Source organism: Dermatophagoides pteronyssinus, unplaced genomic scaffold, assembly GCF_027571235.1.
Source record: "Dermatophagoides pteronyssinus isolate colony J.1.1.1.1 unplaced genomic scaffold, Derpt_VIB-CSIC_2022.12 sq0008, whole genome shotgun sequence".
Classification (NCBI taxonomy): Eukaryota; Metazoa; Arthropoda; class Arachnida; order Sarcoptiformes; family Pyroglyphidae; genus Dermatophagoides; species Dermatophagoides pteronyssinus.
Genome location: NW_027461532.1, coordinates 1,498,952 through 1,513,289, shown reverse-complemented (window position 1 = coordinate 1,513,289; position 14,338 = coordinate 1,498,952). Strand labels below are relative to the sequence as shown.

The following is a 14,338-nucleotide window of genomic DNA, read 5'->3' as shown; positions in this document are numbered from 1 at the left end:
TCATCACATTAATCGTTTTCATGTTTGTGTATTTGTAAAATATTTTTATTTCATTTTTTTTATAATAAAAAGTTTGTTTTTAAAAAAAAAATTTATAAAATCAAATTCAACTATAAAATATTATGACCGTTTTTTTACCGATTTTTTTACTTTAGTAGTTTTGGATTTTCCTCGACGATTTTTTTCCTTTGTATTAGTGGACGGAAATTCATATGGATCATCATTGTTCGCTTGATTGGCAATTGTTGAAACTGTTGGTTGTTTTTGTTGTTTTGTTTGTCTTTTATTTGGTTTTTTAACTTCGGATACTTTATTAATTTTAGGATGATCGACCACAACAATATTATCAGCCGTTGAAATGGACAATTTTTTTTGTGTTTGTTTCATTGGTGTAGGTTTTTTAGCCATTTCATTATTTTGTTTATTACGAAAAAATCGATAATTACTTCGATCCAATGATTTTTCTTCGAAAATATCTTCTTCATCATTATCCGAAACAACAAATGAACGTTGTCTTTCGATATGAATGGATTCATGTTCATCATTCGATGGTGATCTTTGACGTATTTGTTCGATTGATTCATTACGATTTATCATTGAATTCATTACATTATTATTACCATTATGGCTAAATGTATGCATAAAATTACTACCACCACCACCACCAAATGAACGACTAGTTGTATCATCATCAATCAAAATTGTTGTACTATTTAATCTTGATGGTGATGAACCATTCATGAATAAACTAAAATTACAAGTTAAATATTGTAATGATAATGTCATTGAATTAATCGTATCGGTCATATTCTGCATTTGTTCGGTCATCTGTGCCATCTGATCGGTCAAACGTTTTAATTGATTATGAAATGATTGCAAAAACTGATAAAATTATAAATTCAAATTGAGGAAAAAAAATTTTCAGGACTGAAAAAAACAAACAAACCTCATCGTTTCGTGAAAATTGTTGATGATTATGTTGATCATCTTGATATCGATAATAATCAACATTATCATCATAATCATCGTTACCATCATTTTTATCGATACGACTGATTGATGTTAAACTTGTACGATATCGTCTTGACATGACTTGTTCAAAATTATCGCTTTAAAAGAAAGAAAAAAAAATTAATTTTAAGAAAGTCTTCAAGAAGAAGCAAGAACAACAAAAAAACTTTTATGAACTTATTCGCCATCTGATGGTCATTTACACACACAAAAAAATCAGATCATTTTTTTATTTGAAAAAAATTTGAATTTTTTATTTTAAAAATAAGGTGGTAAAATTATTGTCTATTTACAAATTGAATTTATAAAAACGATGATTATGTTTGTTTGTATGAAAAAAATGGTTAAATATTATTATTATTATTGTTGGACTATTTCTGGGTTTATCTTGAATGGTTTTTTTTTGAAGTTTCAAATGATTTTATAAAATAAAATGAATAATTAGGAAATCAGAATGAGGAATCGGCAGATGAATGAATTTTTTTTTATACTAAAAATCGAATCCAGTCCAGCCAAGATTCAGATTTTTTGTTTTGTTTTATTATGTTTTCATTAGTATGAAGGTTCATAATCATTATCATATGAACCATCATTACCATCATAACTGCCACCATAATTACTAGGACCACGATAACCATCACGTGAACGTGATGATGGATGATAATTTTGTTCAAAATCACCACCGGATGCAGCTGAATAAGAATCATAATATGGTTCTTCATAATATGGTTCTTTTACTGGAACTTCATATGGAACTTTGATAATTTTTTTCACAACAACCGGTTCTTTTTTGATAACTTTTTTTGTTCTTTCAAAAATTCTAAGGATTTATTAAGAAAAAAAAACATTGTCATTGAAAAATTAAATCAAAAAAACAAAAAACAAACTTACGGTATTGGAAGAGGTAACGGCAATGGAATTGGTAGAATAATTTTTTTCTTCGGTATTTTTGACAAAAGAATCAATGCCAATAATTCTTTCTTTTTTAATTTTTTTGCTTCAACCTGTTGATTCATATGAATAATGGCAACAATAACCACTGTGGCCAATAATAATTGAAACCAACGCATTATTTGTTGATTGATTGATTGATTGAAAAAAAAATTGTAAAAAGCAATTCAAAAAAAATAAAAAATAAAACAGAACAATTCTATGTCATTCGTGGATGAACAAATCGGATAAATAGTGGTTTTGCTAAATATGATATGCATAACATTCATATCGAACGGTTTTTATACGTGAAACAAACAAACAAAAAATTACTTGGAAATTGTCACTGTTGAAAAACACTCTTTTTTTTCTCAAAATGAATGATCCAACAACAACATCAATAAAGCGAAAGTCGAAACAAGATTATCTTTTTTTTATTTTATTGATTTTTCTTCTCGCTATGAAAACAGGAAAGTATAAGATCATCATCATCAGTGACAAAGATTATTTGAACTTTAACTAGATTTGGCCGCAACCGTAAGTAGAAAAACAAAAAATCCTAATATTTTTGATATCAGTCTTGGAACACGGAAATTTTTGTTTGTTTACTTTTGGGAAAAAATTTTGCTTATCAATCTTTGAACATCTTTTCAATTATTTACTTACTTAGTTAAGCTTGAATTTAATGAACTTAGGAAAAAGTGGCCAAGAAAAAAAAGGACGCATCATTTGTTGTTGTTTTATTTTTTGTCCTCGAATTTTAAATTTCTACGAATTTCTCTAAATGAATGTTATTAATCAGCTATCATTCAATCGGATCATCTTCGGTCATTTTTACTTTTTTTGTTTTCCCGTTTTTTTTACTTCAATCATCATTTATCTATGTCTGTTTATCTTGAACGATCAAGATAACAAAGATGGTACTAAAAAATTTTTAAATTTTTTTCTTTTTGAATATTCAAATTTAAAACAAAACACAAATGTTCATGATCATGATCAATATCTGATTATATCAGTGATTCAATGTAATATCCTGGATCTGTGTGTGTGTGTGTGTGTGTGATATGAATCCAACTGATCTAGTTTCCTAGATTAAATGCGAAAATTAAAATATATTGATATCCACAAAAGTTCAATCAATCAATTCATTTTCATTTTCAATAATGAAGACTTTTTTCTTTCTCTAACTAAATGATTTTTCTATATGATTTGAAATGAAACCAAAAATGAAAAAAAAACGAGTAGTAGTTTATCACCATATTTCATTTCATTTTTTTACGACTTAATTAATTTGTTTTTTTTCTACTCACTCTTCGTTTACGTATACGATCAATCAGGCGCGTTTGATGACAGGTAGTGATGATGACCTTTATTTTTATTATTATTATTTTTTTTACTTAACTGATAAAAATATCACTTTAAATTGATGATTATACAAAGATTTTTATTATTATTTTTTTGGCTGTCAAGTTTATCGACAAAGAGTAAATAAAAGCGAGATTAATTGATTTAACAATGGAATTTTTCCAGTTTTAATTGTTTTGATTGGATTTGAAAATCAATCAAGATTGAGATTTTTTTTTTAATAAATACATTTTGATAATTGGATGAGGATTGAAAATTTAACCATGGAATAATCAATCAAATTGATCAATCGATCGATTGATCAATTGATTGGTATAAATATAACAACAACAACAACAAACGATTGGATAAATCCTTTTGGATTACAGATTCAAACAAGATTAACAGAAAGAATTTTTTTAAAAAAAAGGAGAAAATGAAATCAATATTTTTCTTATTGACCTTAATGATGATTGTTGTTGGTAAGTTTTTTTTTTGATTGTTTGTTTAAAAGTTTCGATCACAATCAAATATTCTGAAACAAAAAAAATGTATATATTCTTTTCTTATAGCATTAGATGCATCAGGATCACAATCATCACCATTATCATCATCAGAATCGCTTTCAAAATCCAAACGATTATTATTAATACAGATTGTACAATCATTAGCACATAGAGCAAATGAATCTGGTTTAGCTGGTGATCAGATTATATTCGAAACAGCTGGACAATTATTACAAACAAAAGATGTAACCGATGATGATCAAACACAGATTTTATCATTTTTACAATTACAATTAATGGGACAGATGATGAAAAAAGAAACAAAAAAATAATAATAAATTTTATTTCATTTTTTTTTTACTAAATCCACTAATTGATTAATCCAATTTGTTGTTGTTGTCAATTGGCGTTAGATTCAATCCATAAATCGATCATATATAAATGTCAATTTGATTTTTTCATTTTTCAATTCAACAATTTTCTATTTCAAATTTTTAACAATGATGAAATTCTTTGTTTGTCTTTTATTCTGTTCATTGATGATATCGGTTTTGGCCATACCGATCAATCAAGATTCAATAATTGATTCATTACTTGATAATGAATCATCATCATCACCATCAGCAAATGTTCCAGATTTTTATGAATCATTATCAGATATTCTATCAGCAATGGCTAATACAACAGCTAAACAAGCTAAAGAATATAGTTGTAATGATGTAGCAATGATATTGGAAAAATTTGATAATGTTCATCGTATTTATGAAGCAAAAACATTTTATATTGTATTGAAATTAATTGAATCATTAAGAAATATGTGTAAACCTATTTATAAATGAATTTTTTTCTTTTCATTAATCATGTCATTTTATAATCAGAAACAAATAATAAAACTTTAATTTTTTCTCAAATAAATTTGTAATTTTTAAATTGTAAATTTGTAATTTGTGTTTCAATGCGAATCATTTTGTTGTCCTGTTTTAATTGAAAGAAACGAAAAGAATTTCATGATATTATATTGTTGAATGCTTTTATTGCTGTTGATAGTAATGTGTCTTCAGTTTCCTTGAAATAAAAATAAAATTCAAATTAATAATAAGTATGAGTGTGAGAGAGATACCATAAATCATTTAACAATTAAACACTTACAAGTGCCAACATTATGGTTACTGCATGCATTGTTCGTTTGTCTTGTGGTTTTTTCAATTCTTCACGAATTGAAATGACAAACAATTTAAGATTTTCAATAAATATCTTAATTCGTTTATTAAAATCAGTGAAATCAATGATTTGTCGATATTCAGGATACGACCAAAGAATTGTCTATTGTTGAAAAAAAGTGTAAAATTTTAAATCTAGATTGGAAAACAAACAAATCAAAAAAATGATTTCAATTCTTACGAAAAATTTTGTAGTTATTTCATAAACTGAAAGTTTGAAAATGTTAAATTCTTGTTTGAAAAAAGATGGAACATAGATAGTCATGATTTCGTCCAAATGTGTATCGATTCCAGGAACAAGATCAGTAATTCTAGTCGAACGTGTTATGTTCAAATTAGCCAATGAATTTTCAATACGAACAACATCGATTGTATCCATTATGGTTGCAGCATTTGTTTTCATTTCGGGTTCTGGTTCTTCTATTGCGGATTCTGGTGATGAGCTTTCAGTTTCCTGTTTGAATTAAGCAGAAAAAAATTCAATTCAATAAGACTAAGAGCGACAATTGAACACTTACAAGAGCCAACATTATGGTCATTGCAAACACGATTCGTTTTTCTTTTGGCTTTTTCGATTCTTCTCTCATTGAAATGACAAATGATGTAAGATTGTCAATGAATATTTTGATGCGTTTATCGAAATCAGTGAAATCAATGATTTTTCGATAACCAGGATAAGCCCAAAGTACCGTCTACAAGTTTTTTTTTTTTGAAAAATTGGAAAGTTTTGAATCTGAATTTTCAATAACTAAAAAAAATAATTCAATTCTTACGAAATATTTTGCAGCTATATCAGCAATTGTAAGTTTAAAAATGTTGATTTCTTGATTGAAAAAAGTTGGAACATATATGGTCATGATTTCAACGTAAAAAGAATCAATTCCAGGAACAAGATCAATAATTCTAGTTCGACGTGTTATATTCAAATTAGCCAATGATTTTTCAAGACGAACAGCATCGATTGTTTCCGTTATGAATGTTTGATTGCAGCATGTTGTTATTACAGATGCTCGTGCTGAACATTCCATTTCCTATTTGAATCGGACGAAGAAGTTAAAAAAAATCCAAATTAATAAGACTGAGATACCATAAATCATTTAACAATTAAAACACATACAAGTGCCAACATTATAGTCATTGCATACATGTTACGTTGATCTTTTGGTTTTTTCAATTCATTTCGCATTAAAATAGCAAATATTATTAGATTATCGAGAAATATTTTAATACGAATATCGAAATCAGTGAAATCAATGATTCGCCGATATTCAGGATACGACCAAACGACAGTCTATAAGTTTTTTTTTTAAAAAAAAGTGGAGGATTTTAAATCTAGGCTGGATAGCAAAAAAAAAAGATTTAAATTCTTACGAAAAATTTTGAAGTTATTTCAAAAATTGAAAGTTTAAAAATATTGATTTCTTGATTGAAAAAGGTTGGAACATAAACCGTTAGGATTTCATCGTAAAGTACATCGATTCCCGGAACTAGATCCCAAATTCTAGTTTGTGGTGTTATATACAATTTAGCCAATGATTTTTCAATAAGATTAACATCGATAGTTTCCATTGTGTTGGTTGTACAAAGTGTTATTGCGGTTGCTAATGATGGACCTATTGTTTTGAAAAAAAAATGAAAAAATATTTGAAAATTCGTAATTTAAAATTGAATCACATCAGTGTTTACATTTTATACAGAAAACTGTCCGATCACAGCATACAACCGAACGATGAAAACTACAATGATAGCCGCTATAGTTACATCCACCTTGATAATAATCTAAACAAATTCGGTTTTCCATTGTTTTTTTCAAATCAACCAATTAAATCGATTACCAATTTCTATGAGAGAAAGAGAAGAAAAAAAAATTAGTTATCAATTTCAAAGGTTAATTTCAAAAGATTTACTTGGAACAATATGAATTTGTTTTGGAATTCCATTGATATTTTAATCAAGAAAAATTTGTTCATTTATATATGAAAAGGTTAGAGATTTTTTCTCTTGGATTTTGATCTTGATTTTTCGACAAATCAATTTGATTCACATCCATATTATGATGCCCAAATGAAATGAAAAGATCAAAGAATTTCATTTAACAACAAACAACAATTTTGGCGAATTAAATTGAAGGTTTTTTTCGTTGCTTGTTCAAAATGTCAATCATCATGTCATTCATGGATTTTTGTTCTTGTTGTTGAAATGATGAATTTATTTTTCCAAAAATGATTCCGGAAAATCAAATCATAATGATTAGAATGACATTTCCTTTATGGATATGATTAGTTGTATGAAACGCACTTCCTCTAGGAGATGTTTGCACATCAATCAATCAATCATATAATCATGAATTATTGTTTGTAAACTGATAAGATTCATTTTTAAAATATATATTCCATGAATAATTCTTACATTTTTATTCGGAAAAAAATGATGATGATTTTTGTTAGATGTCCGGAAATTTCTCCCAAATCTATTCCATATTCATTGACTTTCCTTTCAAGTACAGTCGTACCGTTTGTACATATCGAAACCTTGTTATAATAATCTCAATTATCTCACTGTGGGGTATATCGAAATAGTGTTATACGATGGACAACTGTATACAGATATTTCATTATCGTTGAGATAAACTTTTACTTATTTAAAGATAAACTTAATTTCAAATATTTTTATTGTTATCTTATCGATTAATTATAACATAAGTGTTTTCAACAAAAATCATAAGAATCATTTGATCGAATTGAGTACATCTTTATCAGCAAAAAAAAAAAATGAATAATTTTGACCAAAATTTTAAATATTTAAAGGCCATCATCAATCAGATCAATCCATCAATCAAGGTCTATTTGTGTTTATTATCAACATAAATTTTATTAATCATAAAAAACTGTTTCTCTTTTTCTTTTCATTCGTTTGTTAATCGAACAAAAAATGAATCAAAAATTGCTCATCCTTTTTTTGATTTTTGCGGTAATTTTCTTAAAATATTTTTATATTTCCGATTTAATTGAATTAATTTTCTATTTTTTATTTTATTTTTCTTCAATAATCCTATAGTCAGTAATGTTATCCATGGCTGCTAAATCAATTATTGTCAAAGATGATGATTATGATGACGATGATGATGATGACGATAACAATTACAATTCACTTCGACAACGTATAATATTGGATAAATTATTAGACACAATGATATCACGTATGCGATCAATGAAATGTAAACAAGAATCCGATCTTTTATCACAAATTCAATTGAATGTACGTGATGCACATCTTGGTCATTCAATTCGTGCAATGGAAAATATTTTAACAATGATTCGTACCGTTGTTGATATTTGTCCAAAACATATTGAATAATCAAAAATTCTTTCCATTATCCTTTGATAATTAAGAAAAAAAGATGAAAATTGATTACAAAACAGATTTTGTTCTTTGTTTTTGTTCGTTTGTTTATTGAACAATAAATAAATTTTTCTAAATATAAAATTATGTTTGTTATCTTTGATTAATTGATTGAAAATCAATCTATTTTTTAAAGGTCATTTGATTAGATATAAGAAAGTTTTTCAAGAATATTGTTGTTGTCTATTTTTCTGATTGAAATTCATTAACCAGCGGCAGCAACAACAACAACAACAACAAGTGTTTTGTACTTGATTTTTGTCAAGTGGTTTTTTTCCTATTTTTTTTTATCCCATATAAAATGTATGGAAACGGAAAAAAATTGATTTAGATTGGATGATTGAATGAAACGATAATTTTTGTTGTTGTTGCTGTCTTTTAAAGTTTTTTTTTTTGTTGAAAAGATTATAATGAAATTCATTAACGCTTTATTGTTGCTGTTATGCATCATGACTGTTGGCCTAATTGTTTCCAGGTAAAAAATGATTTTTTTTTTTGAAAAGTTTTCATTTGTTTATTTGATTTTTTTTTTCTCAAACTTACCCGATAAATAGCCGACATTGAAATTGATAAAACCGAAGTAGTATTGATGGATATTCTTGAAGAAATAATTCGTCAGGCAAGAGAAACAAATGCCAATTCACCAATGATATCGATTGTTAATAAAATTAAAACTTTAGTATTAACTACCGGCATTAGTAATCGTGGTGATATTGAAATGATGATTGATTTAATTCGATTAGCTATTGATATTGGTAAAAATCAAGAAAAAAAATAATTATTTAAAAAAATTATAAAATAAAATAAAATAAATTGAATTAAAAATTGTTTTGTTTTGTTTACAAATGAATTTTTTCGAAGAAAAAAAAATTGTTTTCGGAAATAAATTCATTCGAATTTTTAGTAAATTTTTTCTTGAATCAAAAAAAAAAGTTCATTTTCATAAATGATGCCTTCTACAACTCGGAATCCTCCTTTAAAGATAATTCCGATTATATTGATTGTAATGGCCATCATAGTAGTTATAATGATTTTAATAATAATATGCTATCAGCATTTGATTTGTTGTCGTTCTCGTCCTCGTTCTAGTCGTGGTCGTGGTCGTCGTCATTGTAATAAACATACGATTATTCAAGAATCTCAATCATCATCATCATCATTATCGCCATCAAATGAACAATCATCATCAAACTATGGTAAAAGTAAATTTACAAAAGATAATCAATCAGACATTATGGATGAAAAAAGTACATCACAATCAGAAATTTCAAAAACAGAAAGTATTGATCCAATGCATATGGCAATGCTTAACGCAAGAATACGTTCAATATCATTATATTTGGCAAAAATGCGAAAAAAATGATTTTAAAAAAAATTGATAAATGAAAACAAATCATTTTATAACAAAAATAATATTACAATAAACAATAATAAACTTATTTGATCCAAAATTTGAAGAAAATTCTTTTTTTTTAAATCAAATTTAAATCTTTGATAAAAGATGGCAACACAGAATCTAGGATGCCGCATCATCAATGTGTGTTTGTGTTCGAATAGTAGTGGTACATATATGGATTCTGATTTGTATTCTCCTTGTATACAATTCCACTACTACTCGGATATTAAAAAAATTAAAGATACAGTCTATTTTCTCATTTATTATGAAAAATGATCCAAATGATATTTATGCTCTACAATTGAATTGAATATCCTCTGTTTAATATGCAAAATTTCTTTTTTTATTAAAAGAATAAATCGAAAATATCCGGTATTTTTATAATTTTTTTCTGTTGTTGTTGTTGTTTTTTTTTGGTGCTGTTGATATGGTCATTATCACCATCATTTATTATCATCACGCATTCGTTTATGTTTTTCTAATGTTATTGGTAAAGAATATTATGTGATTCTATAAAAATTCTTTCAACTCGATTTGTTTGTTTTTATAAGAATTTTTTTTTCTAAAATCATTGTCAACAATAAACTAATCGATAAAATTCTTTACTTGTTGTTTATCATCATCATCAATATTCAAATCAATTGATTGATTAAAGAATAATTATGATTTTTTATGAATCTGATTGAAAAAAATAAACAATGATAACAATTATGAATGGAAATAATGGAAAAAATCATCATAATAATCGTCGAAAACGACGAAACAAAACAAAATCATCAACCAAATCAACGGTGAAACAAGAAATTATTGTTAAAAATGATAACAATAAATCTATGAATGACATACATTCATCGAATGAACAACAACGAAAACAACCGAAAATTTTAAATAATCATGGAAATAATAAAATCAATATTGATGATAATGATATAATGTCAATGGCAACTTATAATATTAATCATAAAATGATTGATGATGATGAACATCAGAATCATAATAATGATGATGTTGATAACAATATTGTTGTCAATAATGATAATGATAATAATAATTATAAATATAATTTATCATTAGTCGAACGTTTATCAATGTTAACATTTGAATTACATTCAGATCTAATACAATTCTATGAATTATATGAACAACATTTGGAACCAATGTTATCCGATCCGTTATTAATATCATCATCATCATCGACAATAACAAATGATTCATTAGAATCAATACGACAACGACAATCAATGATTGTTGAACGTTTTCAAGAATGGCTTGTAATGGTTGATGATGATGAAGATGAAGATGATGGTGTGGTTCATGGTGATAATGATAATGATGTTGTTGATGACGATGATGAAGATGACGATAATGAATTAATCGACGAATCATTAGTATTAACATCATCATCCGGACAATTGGATGATGAAAATGAAAATGATGATAATGAAGATGAAGAACGAATCAATAGGCGAAAAATTCGTAAACAAATTATTATGAATAATTTAGCAGCTCGTTCACGTAAACATGCATATAAAGTTTTACAATTTTGTTTAAGAATCTATCTTGATCTATATTTGTTACGACAATTTTTTCGTGATATTCGTGAAACATTATTGGTTGAACGTTCTGGTTATGATCAACAATTAATTGAATCATATCGCCATGAATTGGATCTTTGTATTGAACATTTATTAACAAAAAAATATGTTGAAATGGAATGTTTAATTGGTATGTTTGAATCATATAAATTTAATTCTAATTTTTTTTTAATTTTATGTTTTTTTTATCACTTTATTAATCAAAACAAAGAGGAATATTTAAAATTTCGTAATCATTCGGAAATATTACCAAATTTTTCAATCAAAATGATTGAATGTAATCAGATAATGAAAACAAAATCTATATTAGCCGAATTGGATAAAGATGAACAGCTACGATTTGAATTTATCGATCATTTAATTGAAGATTCAAAAACATTTACATTGGAAACAATGAATACTGATGTTCTAAAAGATTGTTGTTCATTCATTTATTCAACAATGGCAAATGGTAATAATCGTAATGATATACAACAATCATCATCATCATCATCATTATTATTGAATGATTCGAATGAATTACGAACAAATCGAATTAAATGTTCAATAAAATCGGCTAAAAATCTGTCATCATCATCGTCAGACTTATCTGCTAATCGTGAATTACTTGATGATTTTGTTTTTCAAATGTATTATAAATATGTAATCGAAGCAATGACCACAACAAATGTTTTCGATGATAATAATCGTAATCGAAAAAAATTACGTCCAGAAATAGCATTAGCAAAGAGTTTAAAAATTCGTAAAGATAAAAGTATTGAATGTCAATTATGTGTCGAACCTGTACGATTTGAATCAATGCTTGAATTGAATTTACATATGAATGATTGTCATACACCACCACCGGTGCAACCACCACCACCACCACTACCAATATCAATACCATCATCATCATCATCATCATTGTCATCATCTGCAGCAGCAACAACAACAACAACAACAACAACTACGGTTAATCAAAATCAACAATCTACGGTAGCAAAAGATAAAATTAAAAATCGTAAAAGAGGTTCTCGTAAAAAAAGTAAGTTTTTCATTTGTTTATATTACCAAATCACCAGAAAAAATTTTGTTCAATGCTTAATAGGATCAAAAAAGAAAATATCCAATGATAATGATAATGATGATAATATGTATGTTCCGGATAATCCAGCTCATTTTATACTTCAATCGATGGTTATTGAACAAGGTACGAAATAACCATAAAAGAATCAAAATAAATGATTGAAAATTAAATTTTGTTTCAGTGTTGGCTGCCAAACGAAAATCTCAAGAAAAGAAACAAATAATCGATAATGACGAAAATCAAATGGATGATGGTGTTGAAAAGCACGTGAATGTTTTGAAAAAATTAATATCAAAATTATCTAACGATAAAGAATCTACTTTTGGACAACAAAAACAGCGATTGCTCGAAGCCTGTTTGTTTGATCACGAGGAAAAATCCTTACCTGTTGAAATTATTCAGCATCTTATGAATACAGATAATTCAAATTATTCATGGGAACAATTGTTCGTTGATATAGAATCGGGTAATCTTAATAATCTTTTCGATAATCCTCCAGAAAAGTTGTTTGATGATAATGTTGGTGAATGTGTCGATCTACCGGATGACTTCATTGATGATGATGATGAAAATGAAAATGAAAATGAAAATGAAAATGAAAATGAAAATGAAAATGAAAATGAAAATGAAAATGAAAATGAAAATGAAAATGAAAATGAAAATGAAAATGAAAATGAAAATGAAAATGAAAATGAAAATGAAAATGAAAATGAAAAATTGAAATTGGAAGAAACGTTACATCATACCGATAAAGTATCTGATGAGATTAATGGTCATCATTTGAATCAAACGGAACAAATAAATTCAATAGTTAACATGAATGAGCAAACATTAAAACAATCAAAAAGTCAACAACGACGACATCAACGAAATCATCGTCGATTATTACGAAAATTTGAACAAAAAATTTCACGTCTTTTAACGGAAAAAGGTGATTGGAAAAATGAATCCGTATGGTTGACATTGAGAAATCGTGTTCGTGATGATTTCATCGAATTAATTCGTAAATCAACTACAGGATTAAGTGCAAACAACGCTACCAATTCTTCCGCTATAACTATTAATAATCCAATTGTTACATCTTCAATTCAATCTTCATTATCATCAATACGACTGCCAGATATTCAAAATGAATCAACTGTTAATGAAAATCCAATCCTATTATCATCAATGATTGATAATGATGATCTTAATGATGATGATGATGGTCAAAAGCAAAATACACAAATATTTCCACCGCCATTACCATTACCAAGACGATCCCAATCATCATCATCAACAATAACAACGGCAACAACAACATCGAAACAAATGAAAAATAATCCATTGAAATTATCAAATGATAATGAAAATGATCCTATACCACAGATTTTGTGTCGTCGTTGTCAGAATCGAAATTCAAATGCTATAATCTGTGAACACATTTCCAAAGTGGTACATCGAATTTTAAATAATCCAGTTTGAATATTTTCAAAAAAATAATGATGATAAAATATATTGATTTTGGAAATTTGTTTATATGACATGCTTATATTACTATATTATTATGATGATGATAATAATAAAATAAAAAATTTGAATTTTAAAAAAAATACCTGTTGCATTCCTTATCCGGCTTTTTCTTTTTTGCTTGCGTCTGTGTCATCATTATCGATTTTAACCAAATTTTTTTTTTTAATTATTCATTTATTTTTCTTCCTTTAATTCGTTTTAATTCGATGTTATCGGATTTTTTTTTAAATATTCATTATAATCGATGATCTTTTTTAAAAAATTTTTAAATTATTTTTGTTTCCTTTAAAAATGAAATATTTTTTCTTTTCAAAAAATTTGTTTTTCTTTTAATTTTGATGTTTACAAAACTGCCA

The 14,338-nt window shown here is 26.6% G+C and overlaps 7 protein-coding genes across 8 annotated transcripts; 4 read left to right on the top strand and 3 right to left on the bottom strand.

The window, feature by feature from the left end:
- Positions 1-31: 31 nt before the first annotated feature.
- LOC113788919 (uncharacterized) lies at positions 32-1,172 on the bottom strand. 2 transcript variants are annotated; one of them, XM_027338384.2, is made up of 2 exons: positions 947-1,172; positions 32-837 (listed from the first exon to the last, which is right to left on the bottom strand). In XM_027338384.2, the coding sequence occupies exons 1-2, from the start codon at positions 1,088-1,090 to the stop codon at positions 121-123; spliced, it is 861 nt and encodes a 286-aa protein (XP_027194185.2). In that variant the 5' UTR covers positions 1,091-1,172; the 3' UTR covers positions 32-120. The 2 variants fall into 2 exon arrangements, with proteins under 2 accessions (XP_027194185.2, XP_027194184.2); XM_027338383.2 differs by having other exon boundaries at positions 32-882; positions 947-1,170.
- A 265-nt stretch (positions 1,173-1,437) lies between these two features.
- Positions 1,438-2,216, bottom strand: LOC113788922 (uncharacterized). Its single transcript, XM_027338388.2, has 2 exons — positions 1,903-2,216; positions 1,438-1,831 (listed from the first exon to the last, which is right to left on the bottom strand). Exons 1-2 carry the CDS (start codon positions 2,079-2,081, stop codon positions 1,564-1,566), a joined length of 447 nt encoding a protein of 148 aa, XP_027194189.2. The 5' UTR covers positions 2,082-2,216; the 3' UTR covers positions 1,438-1,563.
- A 1,392-nt stretch (positions 2,217-3,608) lies between these two features.
- LOC113788920 (uncharacterized) lies at positions 3,609-4,156 on the top strand. Its single transcript, XM_027338386.2, has 2 exons — positions 3,609-3,767; positions 3,858-4,156. The coding sequence occupies exons 1-2, from the start codon at positions 3,722-3,724 to the stop codon at positions 4,121-4,123; spliced, it is 312 nt and encodes a 103-aa protein (XP_027194187.2). The 5' UTR covers positions 3,609-3,721; the 3' UTR covers positions 4,124-4,156.
- On the bottom strand, positions 4,105-7,026 carry LOC113788921 (uncharacterized). Its single transcript, XM_027338387.2, has 9 exons — positions 6,919-7,026; positions 6,698-6,852; positions 6,383-6,624; positions 6,129-6,302; positions 5,785-6,042; positions 5,530-5,703; positions 5,193-5,465; positions 4,941-5,114; positions 4,105-4,856 (listed from the first exon to the last, which is right to left on the bottom strand). The coding sequence occupies exons 2-9, from the start codon at positions 6,810-6,812 to the stop codon at positions 4,797-4,799; spliced, it is 1,470 nt and encodes a 489-aa protein (XP_027194188.2). The 5' UTR covers positions 6,813-6,852; positions 6,919-7,026; the 3' UTR covers positions 4,105-4,796.
- A 794-nt stretch (positions 7,027-7,820) lies between these two features.
- Positions 7,821-8,497, top strand: LOC113788918 (uncharacterized). Its single transcript, XM_027338382.2, has 2 exons — positions 7,821-7,981; positions 8,069-8,497. Exons 1-2 carry the CDS (start codon positions 7,943-7,945, stop codon positions 8,366-8,368), a joined length of 339 nt encoding a protein of 112 aa, XP_027194183.2. The 5' UTR covers positions 7,821-7,942; the 3' UTR covers positions 8,369-8,497.
- Positions 8,498-8,862: 365 nt separating this feature from the next.
- On the top strand, positions 8,863-9,238 carry LOC113788931 (uncharacterized). The gene is made up of 2 exons (XM_075820970.1): positions 8,863-8,872; positions 8,968-9,238. Exons 1-2 carry the CDS (start codon positions 8,863-8,865, stop codon positions 9,189-9,191), a joined length of 234 nt encoding a protein of 77 aa, XP_075677085.1. The 3' UTR covers positions 9,192-9,238.
- Positions 9,239-10,229: 991 nt separating this feature from the next.
- LOC113788935 (uncharacterized) lies at positions 10,230-13,952 on the top strand. The gene is made up of 4 exons (XM_027338401.2): positions 10,230-11,534; positions 11,616-12,428; positions 12,492-12,593; positions 12,652-13,952. Exons 1-4 carry the CDS (start codon positions 10,508-10,510, stop codon positions 13,932-13,934), a joined length of 3,225 nt encoding a protein of 1,074 aa, XP_027194202.2. The 5' UTR covers positions 10,230-10,507; the 3' UTR covers positions 13,935-13,952.
- Positions 13,953-14,338: the final 386 nt, after the last annotated feature.

Excerpts from the sequence above, each read along its gene's own strand:
- LOC113788935 (XM_027338401.2), top strand. The coding sequence starts at position 10,508 with ATGATAACAATTATGAATGGAAATAATGGAAAAAATCATCATAATAAT. Across the intron at positions 11,535-11,615 it reads TGAAATGGAATGTTTAATTG|AGGAATATTTAAAATTTCGT; the intron begins GTATGTTTGAAT and ends ATCAAAACAAAG. Across the intron at positions 12,594-12,651 it reads ATCGATGGTTATTGAACAAG|TGTTGGCTGCCAAACGAAAA; the intron begins GTACGAAATAAC and ends ATTTTGTTTCAG.
- LOC113788921 (XM_027338387.2), bottom strand. The coding sequence starts at position 6,812 with ATGGAAAACCGAATTTGTTTAGATTATTATCAAGGTGGATGTAACTAT. Across the intron at positions 5,466-5,529 it reads TGACCATAATGTTGGCTCTT|GAAACTGAAAGCTCATCACC; the intron begins GTAAGTGTTCAA and ends TAATTCAAACAG. Across the intron at positions 5,115-5,192 it reads AAATAACTACAAAATTTTTC|ACAATTCTTTGGTCGTATCC; the intron begins GTAAGAATTGAA and ends TTTCAACAATAG.
- LOC113788920 (XM_027338386.2), top strand. The coding sequence starts at position 3,722 with ATGAAATCAATATTTTTCTTATTGACCTTAATGATGATTGTTGTTG. Across the intron at positions 3,768-3,857 it reads CTTAATGATGATTGTTGTTG|CATTAGATGCATCAGGATCA; the intron begins GTAAGTTTTTTT and ends CTTTTCTTATAG.
- LOC113788919 (XM_027338383.2), bottom strand. The coding sequence starts at position 1,090 with ATGTCAAGACGATATCGTACAAGTTTAACATCAATCAGTCGTATCGAT. Across the intron at positions 883-946 it reads AATTTTCACGAAACGATGAG|TTTTTGCAATCATTTCATAA; the intron begins GTTTGTTTGTTT and ends TAATTTTATCAG.
- LOC113788918 (XM_027338382.2), top strand. The coding sequence starts at position 7,943 with ATGAATCAAAAATTGCTCATCCTTTTTTTGATTTTTGCG. Across the intron at positions 7,982-8,068 it reads TCCTTTTTTTGATTTTTGCG|TCAGTAATGTTATCCATGGC; the intron begins GTAATTTTCTTA and ends ATAATCCTATAG.
- LOC113788922 (XM_027338388.2), bottom strand. The coding sequence starts at position 2,081 with ATGCGTTGGTTTCAATTATTATTGGCCACAGTGGTTATTGTTGCCATT. Across the intron at positions 1,832-1,902 it reads CCGTTACCTCTTCCAATACC|AATTTTTGAAAGAACAAAAA; the intron begins GTAAGTTTGTTT and ends ATAAATCCTTAG.